General features: G+C 47.8%; 2 protein-coding genes across 8 annotated transcripts in view; one reads left to right on the top strand and one right to left on the bottom strand.

Annotated features, from left to right (window-relative positions):
* The window catches only part of FAM227A (family with sequence similarity 227 member A), a 296429-nt gene extending 289401 nt beyond the window's left edge, over nucleotides 1-7028 (bottom strand). The window contains exon 1 of one of the 4 annotated variants that reach the window (XM_063940478.1): nucleotides 6809-7028. In XM_063940478.1, coding sequence (XP_063796548.1) covers nucleotides 6809-6882 — 74 coding nt within the window. In that variant the 5' untranslated portion in view covers nucleotides 6883-7028. Of the gene's footprint in view, nucleotides 1-6358; nucleotides 6685-6808 lie in introns of those variants that run through there. The other 3 variants (XM_063940475.1, XM_063940477.1, XM_063940476.1) reach the window with 3 other exon arrangements.
* The window catches only part of CBY1 (chibby 1, beta catenin antagonist), a 98970-nt gene continuing 87455 nt past the window's right edge, over nucleotides 6837-18351 (top strand). For 2 of the 4 annotated variants that reach the window (XM_063940480.1, XM_063940479.1), the window contains exon 1: nucleotides 6837-6958. The gene's annotated coding sequence lies outside the window, so the exon portion shown is untranslated. Of the gene's footprint in view, nucleotides 6959-7219; nucleotides 7304-7550; nucleotides 7662-18351 lie in introns of those variants that run through there. The other 2 variants (XM_063940481.1, XM_063940482.1) reach the window with 2 other exon arrangements.

Below are 18351 nucleotides of genomic sequence, written 5' to 3'. Positions count from 1 at the left end.
GCCGTACCGACACACCGCACACACACACAGGGTATGCTCTGACTGAGGACAGGACCCCACAAAGTCCTTTGGGGAGACAGAGAGAGAGTATGCCAGCACACACCAGAGCGCTATATAACAGAGGGATATACACTATACACAAAGTGAATTTTCCCCCAATAGCTGCTTATATCACAATTTGCGCCTAAATGTATGTGCCCCCCCCTCTCTTTTTTACCCTTTCTGTAGTGTATACTGCAGGGGAGAGCCTGGGGAGCGTCCTTCCAGCGGAGCTGTGAAGAGAAAATGGCGCTGGCTGTGCTGAGGAAGATAGCCCCGCCCCTTCAGCGGCGGGCTTCTCCCGCTTTTTTAATGAAAATTATGGCGGGGGATTAGGCACATATACAGTTTAGAACTGTATTATGTGCAGTTTGCCATTAAGGTATACTAATTGCAGCCCAGAACGCCCCCCCCCCCCCAGCGCCCTGCACCCACCAGTGACCGGAGCGTGTGGTGTGCTGTGGGAGCAATGGCGCACAGCTGCAGTGCTGTGCGCTACCTAATTGAAAACCGGAGTCTTCAGCCGCCGATTTTCTCCGGTATCTTCCGTCTTCTGGCTCTGCAAGGGGGACGGCGGCGCGGCTCCGGGAACGGACGATCGAGGTCGGGCCCTGTGTTCAATCCCTCTGGAGCTAATGGTGTCCAGTAGCCTTAGAAGCACAAGCTAGCTGCAAGCAGGTAGGTTTGCTTCTCTCCCCTAAGTCCCACGTAGCAGTGAGTCTGTTGCCAGCAGATCTCACTGAAAATAAAAAACCTAACAAATACTTTCTTTATAGTGAACTCAGGAGAGCCCACTAAGTGCATCCAGCTCTGGCCGGGCACAGATTCTAACTGAGGTCTGGAGGAGGGGCATAGAGGGAGGAGCCAGTGCACACCAGATGTAGTACCTAATCTTTCTTTAAAGAGTGCCCAGTCTCCTGCGGAGCCCGTCTATTCCCCATGGTCCTTACAGAGTACCCAGCATCCACTAGGACGTCAGAGAAATTATGATTGACTTATTCTATATCAGCACCTCATATTAAGATGAGAAACAGTAACAATCTGATAATAGATATATAGAATAGACAATCCTAGTAGTGCGCACAAGCAGAAAAAAGCAGCTCGGTGAGCTCAATATTTTAATTAAAGGTATCCTCACATCTTCACCAAATATGTGCCAAAAAAGGTTGAATAGAATTTATCCAGCGCTACTGCATACGTAGGTCATTCATAAATATACCACTTCAGATACAGCAGATGTCGTATCTCACAGTATACTTCTTATTAGGCTCATTCAGATATACCCAAAATGGAAGAGATAAGCAAATATAGTGAAGTACTGTTTAATAATTGTAAGATCTAATATGACAAAAACAAAAACATGTTTTTGTCATATTACATGTTAAATCTGCCTCCCCTGCAGTGCACATGGTTTTGCCCAATTGCTAACTAAGGCCCTCATTCTGAGTTGGTCGCTCGCAAGCGGATTTTAGCAGATTTGCTCATGCTAAGCCGCCGCCTACTGGGAGTGAATCTTAGCATCTTAAAATTGCGAACGATGTATTCGCAATATTGCGATTACACACCTCGTAGCAGTTTCTGAGTAGCTCCAGACTTACTCGGCATCTGCGATCAGTTCAGTGCTTGTCGTTCCTGGTTTGACGTCACAAACACACCCAGCGTTCGCCCAGACACTCCTCCGTTCCTCCGGCCACTCCTGCGTTTTTTCCGGAAACGGTAGCGTTTTTTCCCACACGCCTATAAAACGGCCTGTTTCCGCCCAGTAACACCCATTTCCTGTCAATCACATTACGATCGCCAGAACGATGAAAAAGCCGTGAGTAAAATTCCTAACTACATAGCAAATTTACTTGGCGCAGTCGCAGTGCGGACATTGCGCATGCACATTAAGCGGAAGATCGCTGCGATGCGAAGATTTTTACCGAGCGACCAACTCGGAATGAGGGCCTAAATTCCTGCTGCGATCAACTTGGAATTACCCCCTATATTTGCTTATCCCTTCCATTTTGGGTATATCTGAATGAGCCTTATAAAAAGTATGACATCTGCTATATCTGAAGTGGTATATTTATGAACAACCTACATATGCAGTACCACTGGCTAAATTCTATTCAACAATGTGATAATACCTATAATTCCTTAAATTAACTGTATCAATCAGAGATCTTTGGTATACTAGCAACATTTTTCTGAAAAAAAGTGTGTGTGTGTGTGTGTGTGTGTGTGTGTGTGTGTGTGTGTGTGTGTGTGTGTGTGTGTGTGTATTTCCCAAACCTATATGGCACATACTGTATACTGTAGAGGGACGCAAAAGGGATTTTAATCCACGGGCAAACTCCTGCGAGCATTACGTACTCCCACTTATTCCTGGTTAGTCTCAAAACTCCACTATTGGAATATTACAAATGTGGAATTCATCTGTTAGGGTTGGCAAGTGATGATCAAATAATTGGCCTAACCTCCCAAGACTCTGTGCCTAAAATCCCCTTGGTACTATTCAGCAGTTCCCCTTATCACTGGATATTATAATGTGTCTTCCCTTCCTAGTTCAGTAACATAGTATGCCAGTTGTTACCATTTGTATCCATAAATGTTGCTAGTATCCCAAAGAAAGGAATTATAGGTATTATCACATTGTTACTGTTTCTCATTTTAATATAATGCGCTTATATATAGTCAGTCAATCATCAAGGTTTATGATAATACTGTATTTCATAACGACGTTGACATATCATAAACCTTGATGATTGACTGTCTCTATATCAGTACCACATATTAAGATGAGAATAATGACTCCAGATATTTTGTTTTTATTTAATATTCATTTTTTTTTGCTATACACCAATATTAGGGGATTAGAACTTTTTATACTGCAAGTATCACAACTGTACGTGACGTGTCATACATTATGATGAACATAAGGAGGTATTTGGATAGATGTCATATTGGGGAACTTTGCTTTGCTGTGTTGTAGAAGTGATTATTATACCTAACATTCACTAACAAATCCTTTACCTACAATTATACCTATTTGTGTGATGGAGGAATTCGGACTGGAGAGGGGAGGAATCAAGATTGGAGAGGGGAGGAGTCAATACGGGAGAGTTGAGGAGTCGGGACTGGAGAGGGGAGGGGTCATGATTAAATAGTAAACCGCGCCCCCCTAAAAGAAAAGTCTAGATCCGACCCCGGTGTGAGTATGGTATGATTATCCTATATGAAGTTCGCTCATAAGGTGATTTGGTGCTCCAATTTTCTTCAACACGTGGTGGAATTTTGGTCGTAGATAAAGATACCTTTATAGACGTGTTACACCCATACCTATTGTGAGTTTAGTACGCTTCCTTCCTGGTGTCTCTCATCATTTAGCACCACTTGTTTGCCCCAATCAGTCAAAAACATACTACACCATGTGTTCCATTTTTATTCCATTTTTCTGAGGTGGAGTGATTTGGTTGGATCATTGAAGGACTTCGTCCACATCTATTAGGACTGTTATCTATTAAGGACTGAAGTGTGTGGACATTTTCGATACATGGATATGTGAGACTAAAAGTCCATACACACTAGACGATGTCGCTCTAGTGACGCCGTCTAGCGTTTCCCCTGCCGGGACGGGCAGTCGGCGGCCGCCCGTACACACTGGACAGTATGACCGCTCATATCGCTCAGTGACGTCACATAGCTGCCAGCCGTGCATGCAGCTCCTGGACGACAGTCCAGATCGAGCTTGAATGCACTGCCAACAGCGACGATCGTTGCTGACCCACGGGGTCGCGCATCAGTTGTCGCTAGCGGCATACACACTGGCCGACAAAATGAGCAATGTCGCTCATTTTATCAGCAAGTGTTTATGGGCCTTTAAATCATTGGTAGCTATATTGAAAACGAGATTCAGCGCCAGACCTATAGTTTTTATTTATAACATAGTAATGTATTCATTAAGATGTTTTGATATGATAAAGTAATTTCAGATATTAAAGCATTCAAAACATTGGTGGTAACCGCATAAGTAATAGGATTTTGGTTACCTACCGGTAAATCCTTTTCTCGTAGTCCGTAGAGGATGCTGGGATCCATATTAGTACCATGGGTTATAGACGGGTCCACCAGGAGCCATTGGCACTTTAATAGTTTAATAGTGTGGGCTGGCTCCTCCCTCTATGCCCCTCCCACCAGACTCAGTCTAGAAACTGTGCCCGAGGAGACGACATACTTCGAGAGAAGGAATTACACAGATAGTGGCGAGATTCATACCAGCTCCACACCAGGCAAATCCGGCTAAAATGCCGGAACAACTCAGCAACAGCTGAAACAGTAAATAATGCAGAACTTACCTAGGAACCAGGCAGTACTGAACTATAAAACCAATGCAGGAAAACGCAGTGCTGGGCGGACGCCCAGCATCCTCTACAGACTACGAGAAAAGGATTTACCGGTAGGTAACCAAAATCCTATTTTCTCTTACGTCCTAGAGGATGCTGGGGTCCATAAAGTACCATTTGTTACCATTGCTCCCAGTACGGAAGGGAGAGCGCGGAGGCTCCTGCAACACTGCTTGACCAAACTTGAGGTCATCAGAGGCCACAGTATCGAACTTGTAAAACTTGGCAAACGTGTTCGACCCAGACCAAGTAGCTGCTCGGCAGAGTTGTACAGCCGAGACACCCCGAGCACCGCCCAGGAAGAGCCCACTTTACGAGTACAGTGGGCCTTTACAGATTTCGGACACGGCAATCCTGCTGTGGAATAAGCATGCTGGATAGTGAACCTGATCCAGCGTGAAATCAACTGCTTAGAAGCAGGATACCCAATCTTCTTGGGATCATAGAGGACAAACAGAGAGTCACTTTTCTTATGACAAGCCGTCCTCTTCACGTAAATCTTCAAAGCCCTCACTACATCCAAGGCCTTTGAAGCAATTGAGGAGTCAGTAGCCACTGGCACCACAATAGGTTGGTTGATATGGAAAGCCGATACCTCCTTAGGCAGGAACTGTGGACGAGTCCTAAGTTCCGCTCTGTCTTCATGGAAGATCAGATAGGGGCTTTTACAAGATAAAGCCCCCAATTCCGACACGCGTTGTGCAGAAGCCAAGGCCAACAAGGTGACCGCCTTCCACGTGAGAAACTTGAGATCAGCCTCCAGTAGAGGCTCAAACCAAGCAGATTGCAGGAACTGCAACACCACATCAAGATCCCAGGGTGCCGTTGGTGCCACAAAGGGAGGCTGGATGTGCAGAACCCCTTTCAAAAAGGTCTGAACCTCAGAGAGGACAGCCAATTGTTTTTGGAAGAAGATGGACAAAGCAGAGATCTGGACCTTGATGGAGCCCAATCTTAGCCCTATAGCCACCCCTGCTTGCAGGAAAAGGAGAAAACGTCCAAGTTGAAACTCCACCGCAGGAAACTTCTTGGACGCACACCAAGAAACATATTTTTTCCAAATGCGATGGTAATGTTTAGACGTTACCCGCTTCCTAACCTGTATCAGGGTAGGAATGACCTCACTCAGGATACCCTTCCGAGCTAAGATCTGGCGTTCAACCGTTCTCCCCCCCCCCCCCCCTCGGTCCCTCGATGCAGGGAGGCTGTTGCCAGCAGCCTCCCTGTAAAAAAACAAACTCTAAAATAAACTTTTCTAAAGAAGCTCTGTAGAGCTCCCCTAGCTGTGATCTGCTCCTCCGGGCACATTTTCTAAACTGAGTCTAGTGGGAGGGGCATAGAGGGAGGACCCTGCCCACACTATTAAACTCTTAAAGGCGTCAACTATCGGCGCCTTTAAGAGGCGTCAACTATCCTGGTGGACCAGTCTATACCCCATGATACTAATATGGACCCCAGCATCCTCTAGGACGTAAGAGAAATGACAATTACATTGCAAAAAAAAAAAAAATATGAGGCTTCCAATACAATTAAGACACAAATACTGCAGCTATATCTGAACTGCAACATTTCTGTGTGTCTGCAGTTCAGATAACAACTGCCATTTACAATTTTGCTGTTTATTTGTTTAATGTTGGTACATGCCACATAAATTTAAATGTATTCTATATACAAAACAATATATTCAATTTAAAAACATACATTCTTTGTGATATAAACATAACATAGATTTTTATTTACTTCTATAGCCCCTGTGATAACATATATTGCAAATAATTAGTATCATAGCAAAATCTATATTTTGAGGCAAGTTAATCTATTATATTATATTATATTATATTACTTGCAGACGTGTACCCAGATATGTGCTGTGTTGAGCATGACCAACACTTGCACACAGAGTGGGAAAATCGGCACCAAATCCATATTCTTACCCAACACCCGGGCTCAGAAGCTGCCACTGTAAATAATTATAATCACACCAGCGTCTCTGGTCACCATGGAAACGGCATGGGCCATTTTATATTAAAAGTTAGCCAGAGAGTATTACACGCTGTCAGAGCTTTCCTTATATGTACACTGATAAAATAACGTTACATGTCGGCAGCCATCGGGATCTGAATTGTGTTTTTTTGCAGCAATCGCTGCCCTCTCTTCCCTTCCCCCCGGCCTGAGCAATTGGATTAGTCCAAAGCGTTTTATTGCTACAACAATTTGCGCCCAGCCGTTGTTATGGAAACGCAAGCTTTGGATTAATCCATCTGTGAGCAGGGGTGGTATGGTTACTCTGTTTTTGTGCCCATTGCTATTATAGCTCTGAGAATATTAGATAGGGCATTTAGAGGCTTAGCAATATTTAATAGGCAGCAGTCACCCTTGTGTACCTGAGCCTGGAATGACGAAACTGCTTCCACCCCCCTCCTTCTTGAATGATGTGAACCATCAATGTGTTGCACATGCGCAGTTTGCTCTGCTACAACGGTTAGAACGGATCTCTTCATCTGTTACTCGCCGTGTAAGGACCGGACACACAGGTAATCGCATTAATTAAAGCGACGGTCGTATGGTTACACGTCGTTACGGTGTAGAGATGACAGCGTTGTTGTGTCAATAGACTATTCCACAGATTCTCAAACTCGGTCGTCAGGACCCCACACAGTGCATGTTTTGCAGGTCTCCTCACAGAATCACAAGTGAAGTAATTAGGTCCACCTGGGGACCTTTTAAAATGTGTCAATGAGTAATGAATACACCTGTGCACCTGCTAGGTGACTTGCAAAATGTGAACTGTGTGGGGTCCTGAGGACCGAGTTTGAGAACCACTGGACTATTCTGTGTTCTTATCCCATGTGCAGCACGTTGTATAACTGATGCATCTAGTGAGTAGAGTGTAGATTTCCTACAATACGTTTGTAATACTTCTTTTGGGAAATAAAAATGATTACAACTTTCTGCAGCGGGGTACACTGTGTTCCACAGGGAAAACATCGGTGCCTGCATAAGCAGATCACTTAACAGGGGGGGCTGCGCAGGCAGCCCTGATAAGTCTATTTAGAAGACTTCAAGGGCTGCAGCACTTCATATGTCAGTGTGACATACTGTGCTGCGGCTCCATCACCTCCCCAGCGGCGTCGCATACTCCCGCTGGCTCTGTTCCCGGGTACTTGCGGCGGAGGCGCTCTAGGCACACCACCGGAGATAGTCTCCTGGATCGCGTGGCTGCTACTAAGGGAGGAGGTAAGAAGGTCCCCCAGGCGGGACCCGCCATTAAATCGTGTTCCGGATGCGGCCTCCGGAGACGGACTGCGACGCTGGCGTGGACACTGTGGCCGTACAGGGACCCCACTATATCCACCAGGGCAGGAGAGCACAGGTCTGATAATACATTATCCATGTTTAATAAGGCTCCATAGTACCAGGTGGTGAGGACCAGCATAGGGGATAAGGCGCTTGACCTGTAGCCCCTTCCTCAGCTCTGGGAACCATCTACTGCTGGTGTTCCCGCTCTGGAGCTGCCTCACACTCTCCCTGACTGAGACGCTGGGTGCCATCTTCTCCCAGTAGCTGCGACTGGTCTCCGGGACTGCAGGGCAAGGTCTCCTCTGCAAATCAGCCTGGTTTATCAGCGCTGTGATTCTACAGACACTTAAGTATTCTACATGTAATTTTAAGACCGCGTTAGTTAAAAGCAAGTGTACCTCTACCAGAATATATTGTACGAGTATTCTGATAAATACATCCTGTCTCAGACCGCACATTGTATATATATATATATATATATATATATATATATATATAAAATCTAGTCCAGTGCAGTTTTATTGTCTGACTAAAATAATTATCTGCATTGTGACTGTGTGCCTGTATCTGCCGTGCGGATTTCACTTTCAGTGTATCCCAGCTGTATCTATCACTGTATTCTGTACCCTAGGACTAGGTGCGTCAGGGTCTCATATATAGTGCTGCACAGTATTTACCGATAAGTGTATTCTACTGTGTATTTAGTCACATCATACCGGATATATTCGCTGGTGTTGTGTACTGTGTCACATAGTACTGGATTTAGACACTGGTGTTGTGTACTGTGTACGCTGTTACATACTATAGGAATTATTCGCAGGTATTGTACTATGGCTGTATCGTACTCATACGCTCTGTGGTTACATTCACTAAAATGTCTAATACAAAGGGCGGGAAATCCGCGGATGCTCCTGTATCATGCAGCGCATGCGCCAGGGATTTGCCGGAGGGGGAAGCTTTGAATGATGGTCTGTGTAATATGTGCCATACATCTACCAGTCAGTCCGCAGCTCCTGTAGCCAATCAGGAGCCACCTTGGGCGGCGTTCTCAAATATGCTTAATACGCTTGTGACACGTCTTACGCCCCCTATGGGACCTCCTGTGCCATTGCAGCCACATATTGTCCCTATGGTTAATCCGCCCTGGGCGGATACTCTGTCTGGCCAGAAACAACAATTGAATCAATCTTTGGTTAGACAAAAACCTACACCACGTCCCTCTGCGGTTCAAGGGGTCATCTAAGCGGGCCGTCTCCTCACAATCCACTAATATCTCAGATGATACTTCTGATGAGGATGGGGAGTATACTGATCCGTCAGACAGTGATACAGTCGCTTCTGATGAGGAAATTACAATGCAAGTTAATGTCCCTGACCTAGTGGAAGCTATTAAGCTGATTCTACAAATCGATGATGATGTAGATCCCACTACTGTGTCTAAGAAACCTGATACATTTAAACATCAGAGGGTAACTAAAGTAGTGTTACCACATTCGGTTAACATACGTCAGGAACCCTGGTCTTCTCCAAGAAAGAAATTCTCCCTGTCTAAAAAGATGCTAGCTTGTTATCCTCTCTCCGCTGAGTTGTGTAACAAGTGGGAAAATTCACCGCCGGTGGATTCCCATGTCACCCGTCTTGTGGTGTCATCTACTCTACCTGTCACCTCACTGAAGGAACCCAAAGATAAGCGTGTTGAAGGATTGCTGAAGTCTATTTACTCCCTTACAGGTGCTGTACATAGACCCACTATAACAGCCTCCTGCGCTGCAAAAGGAATTGAAGCATGGGTTCAGGCAATAGAGGAAGAGCTGCCTCAGGAGTCAGGATATACCTGACACTGCCAGACAATATATTTCTCATATTGCCACCGTCTCCCACAACATTCAGAAGGCGTCCTCTGAAGCAGGTGTAATGGCGGCCAAGGTGTCGACTACGTCTATCCTGGCTCGCCGAATTCTGTGATTGAGGTCATGGAAGGTGGACCTGAACTCCAAAAAGACCTTGGAGGTACTCCCTTTTAAGGGAGACATTCTGTTTGGGGAAGATCTGAATAAGATTGTAACTGACTTAGCAGCTGCTAAGACTGTGTTTCTCCCAAATACTAATCCTTCTGCACAGAAGGCAAAGAGTACCACTTTTCGTTCCTTTCGACCTCAAGGGAAAGCAAAAGGTCAGGTATACCCAAGACAAACTCGTGCTCCCAAAAACACTAAACCCAAAGCAAAACAATCCTGGGCTGCCCGTCAGCCTGCTTCCAAATAAGACAAGCCTGCTGCATGACAGGACGGGCCTCCCCCTGGGGGATCCCAGGGTGGGAGGCCGACTTCTGCAATTCACCCAGGTCTGGTTAAAGACCATTTCAGACGCATGGGTGCGAGAAGTCGTTTCTCACAGGTACGCAGTCTCTTTCAAGAGACATCCCCCTCACCAGTTCTGAATGACGGTTATCCCTTTGGACCCGTTGAAGGCGCAAGCTCTACACCTGGTTGTGCGTTCCCTCCTGGATACAGGAATGGTAGTGCCGGTACCCCTGTCCCACAGAGGTGGAGGATACTACTCGACCCTGTTTCTTGTCCCGAAACCCAATGGGTCTTTCCGGCCTATACTCAACCTCAAATCACTGAAGACATTTTTGAGAGTGTCCAAGTTCCGTATGGAAACGCTGCGCTCGATTGTACTGGCCATGGAACCCGGGGAACACATGGTATCCCTGGACATACAAGATGCTTACCTGCATATACCTATTGCCATTTCGCATCAGTAATATCTGTGGTTTGCTATTGGCAACCTTCATTATCAGTTCCAGGCTCTGCCATTTGGACTGTCCACGGCCCCTCGGATCTTCACCAAGGTTATGGCAGTGATGACGGCTCATCTGTGTCGTCAGGGAGTCCGGATCCTGCCGTATCTGGATGACTTGCTGATCCTGGGGAACTCCCAAGATGTCCTCCTCAGTCATCTACCACTGATGGTAAACTTCCTACAAGCCCACAGGTGGCTCTTTAACTGGAAGAAGTCGTCGCTGGTCCCTGCTCGGAACATGGTGCAGCTGGGGGCACTGCTGGACACACAAACAGTCAAAGACTGTTTCTGTCTCCAGAGAAAGTACTGAAACTTCAGGACAGGATAAGATACTTCCTCTCTTGCCCAAGTGTGTCGATACACTCGGCAATGCAAGTACTAGGCCTCATGGTGTCGGCCATCGACATGGTATTGTACACTCAATTTCATTCCCGCCCTCTACGGAGGTTAATCCTTGCAAAGTGGGATAGCCTGCCTCATCGGATCAGGTCTCAAATGATCTCCTTGACTCCGGAGGTTTGTCTGTCACTGACCTTGTGGCTACAGGACCAGCAGTTGAGCAGGGGCCGTCCCTTCTGGATTCCCAACTGGGTCCTCCTGACTGCGGATGCCAAACTGAGGGGCTGGGGCACGGTACTGGAGCAACACTTTCTCCAGGGTTGGTGGACCAGGGTAGAATCTCTCTTCCTAATAAACATTCTGGAATCGCGGACAGTGTTCAATGCTTTGATTCTTGCTCTGCCTCCGATACGGAACAGGCCTGTTCAAGTACACTCAGACAACTCCACCACGGTGCCATACATAAACCATCAAGGCGGCACTCGAAGCCGCATGGCAATGATGGATTGTCATAAAATCTTCGTTGGGCGGAACGCCCTCTGCCAGCAATATCGTCAGTGTTCATTCCGGGGTCCTCAACTGGGAAGCGGACTTCCTTAGTCGTCAGGACATGCACGCCGGAGAGTGGAGTCTTCATCCAGAAGTCTTTCAACTCCTAGTGGACAAGTGGGGCCTACCAGATGTAGTCCTGATGGCGTCTTGACACAATCACAAAGTTCCGGTCTTCGGATCAAGAACAAGGGATCCTCAAGCAGCTTTTCGTGGACGCACTGGCAATTCCATGGAACTTTTCGTTGCCCTATGTGTTCCCTCCAGTGTCACTCCTGCCCTGTTCCCTCCAGTGTCACTCCTGCCCAGGGTACAGCTGAAGTTCAAGCAAGAAGGAGGAATACTACATCTAGTCGCTCTAGCGTGGCCCAGACGGCATTGGTTCTCAGACCTGCAGGGTCTGTCGATAGAGCGTCCTCTTCTACTTCCTCAACGCCCAGACCTCCTCGTTCAGGGCCTTTGTGTCTATCCGGACCTGGCCAGATTGGCTTTGACGGCGTGGCTCTTGAAGATCTCTCCTGAGGGCCAAAGGTTTCTCCGAGGCGGTTATCCAAACTATGCTAAAGGCCCGCAAACCGGCTTCTGCACGGATTTATTACAGGGTCTGGAATTCCTACTTCACCTGGTGTGCTGCTAAGAATTACGATGCTTACAAGTTTAGTACTTCCAGACTTCTGGCTTTTCTGCAACAAGGCCTGGATTTAGGACTTTGTCTGGCCTCCCTCAAGGTTCAATATCTGCCTTGTCTGTGTGGTTTCAGAGAAAAATTGCGTCTATTCCTGACGTTCATACATTCACTCAGGGCGTACTGTGGATTCAGCCTCCCTATGTCCCTCCTGTGGCTCCATGAGATCTGTCTGTTGTCCTGAATGCCCTGCAAGAGTCCCCGTTTGAACCTCTTGGGTCAGTGGACCTTAAATGGCTTACGGCTAATGTCCTTTTCTCTGACGTCCTAGTGGATGCTGGGGACTCCGAAAGGACCATGGGGAATAGCGGCTCCGCAGGAGACTGGGCACAAAAGTAAAAGCTTTAGGACTACCTGGTGTGCACTGGCTCCTCCCCCCATGACCCTCCTCCAAGCCTCAGTTGGTTAGATTTTTGTGCCCGAACGAGAAGGGTGCTCACTAGGTGGCTCTCCTGAGCTGCTTAGTAAAAAGTTTAAGTATAGGTTTTTTATTTTCAGTGAATCCAGCTGGCAACAGGTTCACTGCACCGAGGGACTAAGGGGAGAAGAAGCGAACTCACCTGCGTGCAGAGTGGATTGGGCTTCTTAGGCTACTGGACATTAGCTCCAGAGGGACGATCACAGGCCCAGCCATGGATGGGTCCCAGAGCCGCGCCGCCGGCCCCCTTACAGAGCCAGAAGACTGAAGAGGTCCGGAAAATCGGCGGCAGAAGACGTCCTGTCTTCAATAAGGTAGCGCACAGCACCGCAGCTGTGCGCCATTGCTCTCAGCACACTTCACACTCCGGTCACTGAGGGTGCAGGGCGCTGGGGTGGGGGCGCCCTGAGACGCAATAATAACACCTTATATGGCAAAAAATACATCACATATAGCTCCTGGGCTATATGGATGCATTTAACCCCTGCCTATTTTTCCTTAAAAAAGCGGGAGAAAGGCCGCCGAGAAGGGGGCGGAGCCTATCTCCTCAGCACACTGGCGCCATTTTTCCTCACAGCTCCGTTGGAGGGAAGCTCCCTGACTCTCCCCTGCAGTCCTGCACTACAGAAACAGGGTAAAACAAGAGAGGGGGGGCACTAATTTGGCAGATAAATCTATACAGCAGCTATATAAGGGAAAAACACTTATATAAGGTTATCCCTGTATATATATAGCGCTCTGGTGTGTGCTGGCAAACTCTCCCTTTGTCTCCCCAAAGGGCTAGTGGGGTCCTGTCCTCTATCAGAGCATTCCCTGTGTGTGTGCTGTGTGTCGGTACGTGTGTCGACATGTATGAGGAGGAAAATGGTATGGAGGCGGAGCAATTGCCTGTAATAGTGATGTCACCCCCTAGGGAGTCGACACCTGACTGGATGGTCTTATGGAAGGAATTACGTGATAGTGTCAGCACTTTACAAAAGACTGTTGACGACATGAGACAGCCGGCAAATCAGTTATTACCTGTACAGGCGTCTCAAACACCGTCAGGGGCTCAAAAGCGCCCGTTACCTCAGATGGTCGACACAGACCCAGACACGGACACTGACTCCAGTGTCGACGGTGAGGAAACAAACGTATTTTCCAGTAGGGCCACACGTTACATGATCACGGCAATGAAGGAGGTTTTGAACATTTCTGATACTACAAGTACCACAAAAAAGGGTATTATGTGGGGTGTGAAAAAACTACCCGTAGTTTTTCCTGAATCAGATGAATTAAATGAGGTGTGTGATGAAGCGTGGGTTTCCCCCGATAAAAAACTGCTAATTTCTAAAAAATTATTGGCATTATACCCTTTCCCGCCAGAGGTTAGGGCGCGTTGGGAAACACCCCCTAGGGTAGATAAGGCGCTCACACGCTTATCAAAACAAGTGGCGTTACCGTCTCCTGATACGGCCGCCCTCAAGGAACCAGCTGATAGGAAGCTGGAAAATATCCTAAAAAGTATATACACACATACTGGTATTATACTGCGACCAGCAATCGCCTCAGCCTGGATGTGCAGTGCTGGGGTGGCTTGGTCGGATTCCCTGACTGAAAATATTGATACCCTGGACAGGGACAGTATATTATTGACTATAGAGCATTTAAAGGATGCATTTCTATATATGCGAGATGCACAGAGGGATATTTGCACTCTGGCATCAAGAGTAAGTGCGCTGTCCATTTCTGCCAGAAGAGGGTTATGGACGCGACAGTGGTCAGGTGATGCGGATTCCAAACGGCATATGGAAGTATTGCCGTATAAAGGGGAGGAGTTATTTGGGGTCGGTCTATCGGACCTGGTGGCCACGGCAACGGCTGGGAAATCCACCTTTTTACCCCAGGTCACCTCTCAGCAGAAAAAGACACCGTCTTTTCAGGCTCAGTCCTTTCGTCCCCATAAGGGCAAGCGGGCAAAAGGCCACTCATATCTGCCCCGGGGCAGAGGAAGGGGAAAAAGACTGCAGCAGGCAGCCTCTTCCCAGGAACAGAAGCCCTCCCCCGCTTCTGCCAAGTCCTCAGCATGACGCTGGGGCCTTACAAGCAGACTCAGGCACGGTGGAGGCCCGTCTCAAGATTTTCAGCGCGCAGTGGGCTCACTCGCAAGTGGACCCCTGGATCCTGCAGGTAGTATCTCAGGGGTACAAATTGGAATTCGAGACGTCTCCCCCTCGCCGGTTCCTGAAGTCTGCTTTACCAACGTCTCCCTCCGACAGGGAGGCGGTATTGGAAGCCATTCACAAGCTGTATTCCCAGCAGGTGATAATCAAGGTACCCCTCCTACAACAGGGAAAGGGGTATTATTCCACGCTGTTTGTGGTACCGAAGCCGGACGGCTCGGTGAGACCTATTTTAAATCTGAAATCCTTGAACACTTACATAAAAAGGTTCAAATTCAAGATGGAGTCACTCAGAGCAGTGATAGCGAACCTGGAAGAAGGGGACTATATGGTGTCTCTGGACATCAAGGATGCTTACCTCCATGTCCCAATTTGCCCTTCTCACCAAGGGTACCTCAGGTTTGTGGTACAGAACTGTCACTATCAGTTTCAGACGCTGCCGTTTGGATTGTCCACGGCACCCCGGGTCTTTACCAAGGTAATGGCCGAAATGATGATTCTTCTTCGAAGAAAAGGCGTCTTAATTATCCCTTACTTGGACGATCTTCTGATAAGGGCAAGGTCCAGAGAACAGTTAGAGGTCGGAGTAGCACTATCTCAAGTAGTACTACGACAGCACGGGTGGATTCTAAATATTCCAAAATCGCAGCTGATTCCGACGACACGTCTGCTGTTCCTAGGGATGATTCTGGACACAGTCCAGAAAAAGGTGTTTCTCCCGGAGGAGAAAGCCAGGGAGTTATCCGACCTAGTCAGGAACCTCCTAAAACCAGGCCAAGTGTCAGTGCATCAATGCACAAGGGTCCTGGGAAAAATGGTGGCTTCTTACGAAGCGATTCCATTCGGCAGATTCCACGCAAGAACTTTTCAGTGGGATCTGCTGGACAAATGGTCCGGATCGCATCTTCAAATGCATCAGCGGATAACCCTGTCTCCAAGGACAAGGGTGTCTCTCCTGTGGTGGTTACAGAGTGCTCATCTTCTAGAGGGCCGCAGATTCGGCAATCAGGACTGGGTCCTGGTGACCACGGATGCCAGCCTGAGAGGCTGGGGAGCAGTCACACAGGGAAGAAATTTCCAGGGCTTGTGGTCGAGCATGGAAACGTCACTTCACATAAATATCCTGGAACTAAGGGCCATTTACAATGCCCTAAGTCAGGCAAGGCCTCTGCTTCAGGGTCAGCCGGTGTTGATCCAGTCGGACAACATCACGGCAGTCGCCCACGTAAACAGACAGGGCGGCACAAGAAGCAGGAGGGCAATGACAGAAGTTGCAAGGATTCTTCGCTGGGCGGAAAATCATGTGATAGCACTGTCAGCAGTGTTCATTCCGGGAGTGGACAACTGGGAAGCAGACTTCCTCAGCAGACACGACCTCCACCCGGGGGAGTGGGGACTTCACCCAGAAGTCTTCCACATGATTGTGAACCGTTGGGAAAAACCAAAGGTGGACATGATGGCGTCCCGCCTCAACAAAAAACTGGACAGATATTGCGCCAGGTCAATGGACCCTCAGGCAATAGCTGTGGATGCTCTGGTAACACCGTGGGTGTACCAGTCAGTGTATGTGTTCCCTCCTCTGCCTCTCATACCCAAGGTACTGAGAATCATAAGAAGGAGAGGAGTAAGGACTATACTCGTGGCTCCGGATTGGCCAAGAAGGACTTGGTACCCGGAACTTCAAGAGATGCTCACGGAGGACCCGTGGCCTCTACCTCTAAGAAAGGACCTGCTCCAGCAGGGACCCTGTCTGCTCCAAGACTTACCGCGGCTGCGTTTGACGGCATGGCGGTTGAACGCCGGATCCTGAAGGAAAAAGGCATTCCGGATGAAGTCATCCCTACCCTGATCAAAGCCAGGAAGGATGTAACTGTGCAACATTATCACCGTATTTGGCGTAAATATGTTGCGTGGTGTGAGGCCAGGAAGGCCCCTACAGAGGAATTTCAACTGGGTCGTTTCCTGCATTTCCTGCAAACAGGACTGTCTATGGGCCTAAAATTAGGATCCATTAAGGTTCAAATTTCGGCCCTGTCGATTTTCTTCCAGAAAGAACTAGCTTCAGTTCCTGAAGTTCAGACGTTTGTCAAGGGGGTACTGCATATACAGCCTCCTTTTGTGCCTCCAGTGGCACCTTGGGATCTCAATGTAGTTTTGGGGTTCCTAAAATCACATTGGGTTGAACCACTTACCACTGTGGACTTAAAATATCTCACATGGAAAGTGGTAACGCTGTTAGCCCTGGCTTCAGCCAGGCGTGTCTCAGAATTGGCGGCTTTATCCTATAAAAGCCCTTACCTAATTTTTCATACGGACAGGGCAGAATTGAGGACTCGTCCTCAATTTCTCCCTAAGGTGGTTTCAGCGTTTCACTTAAACCAGCCTATTGTGGTACCTGCGGCTACTAGGGACTTGGAGGATTCCAAGTTGCTGGACGTAGTCAGGGCCCTGAAAATATATGTTTCCAGGACGGCTGGAGTCAGAAAATCTGACTCGCTGTTTATCCTGTATGCACCCAACAAGCTGGGTGCTCCTGCTTCTAAGCAGACTATTGCTCGTTGGATTTGTAGTACAATTCAGCTTGCACATTCTGTGGCAGGCCTGCCACAGCCAAAATCTGTAAAAGCCCATTCCACACGGAAAGTGGGCTCATCTTGGGCGGCTGCCCGAGGGGTCTCGGCTTTACAACTTTGCCGAGCAGCTACTTGGTCAGGGGCAAACACGTTTGCTAAATTCTACAAATTTGATACCCTGGCTGAGGAGGACCTGGAGTTCTCTCATTCGGTGCTGCAGAGTCATCCGCACTCTCCCGCCCGTTTGGGAGCTTTGGTATAATCCCCATGGTCCTTTCGGAGTCCCCAGCATCCACTAGGACGTCAGAGAAAATAAGAATTTACTTACCGATAATTCTATTTCTCATAGTCCGTAGTGGATGCTGGGCGCCCATCCCAAGTGCGGATTGTCTGCAATACTTGTACATAGTTATTGTTACAAAAATCGGGTTATTATTTGTTGTGAGCCATCTTTTCAGAGGCTCCTCTGTTATCATGCTGTTAACTGGGTTCAGATCACAAGTTGTACGGTGTGATTGGTGTGGCTGGTATGAGTCTTACCCGGGATTCAAAATCCTTCCTTATTGTGTACGCTCGTCCGGGCAGAGTATCCTAACTGAGGCTTGGAGGAGGGTCATGGGGGGAGGAGCCAGTGCACACCAGGTAGTCCTAAAGCTTTTACTTTTGTGCCCAGTCTCCTGCGGAGCCGCTATTCCCCATGGTCCTTTCGGAGTCCCCAGCATCCACTACGGACTATGAGAAATAGAATTATCGGTAAGTAAATTCTTATTTTTTTATTGGCTATTGCCTCTGCCAGAAGGGTTTCGGACTTGGGCGCTTTGTCCTGTCGTTCGCCCTTTTTGATATTTCATCGTGACCGCGCAGTTCTCCGAACTCGTCCCGGTTATTTGACTAAGGTGGTGTCATCTTTTCGCCTAAACCAAGAGATTGTGTTTCCGGCCTTCATCTTTTCTGACTTGTCCTCCAAAGAACGGTCTTTGGATGTGGTAAGGGCTCTCCGTGTTTATGTGGAGTGGACTGCCTCTATCAGGAGGTCAGATACACTTTTTGTACTTTTTAGTTTCCACAAACGTGGCTAGCCTGCGTATAAGCAAAC

The sequence above is a fragment of the Pseudophryne corroboree genome, chromosome 9 (genome assembly GCF_028390025.1).
Source record: "Pseudophryne corroboree isolate aPseCor3 chromosome 9, aPseCor3.hap2, whole genome shotgun sequence".
NCBI lineage: Eukaryota > Metazoa > Chordata > Amphibia > Anura > Myobatrachidae > Pseudophryne > Pseudophryne corroboree.
This window is presented reverse-complemented; position numbering and strand designations above follow the sequence as displayed.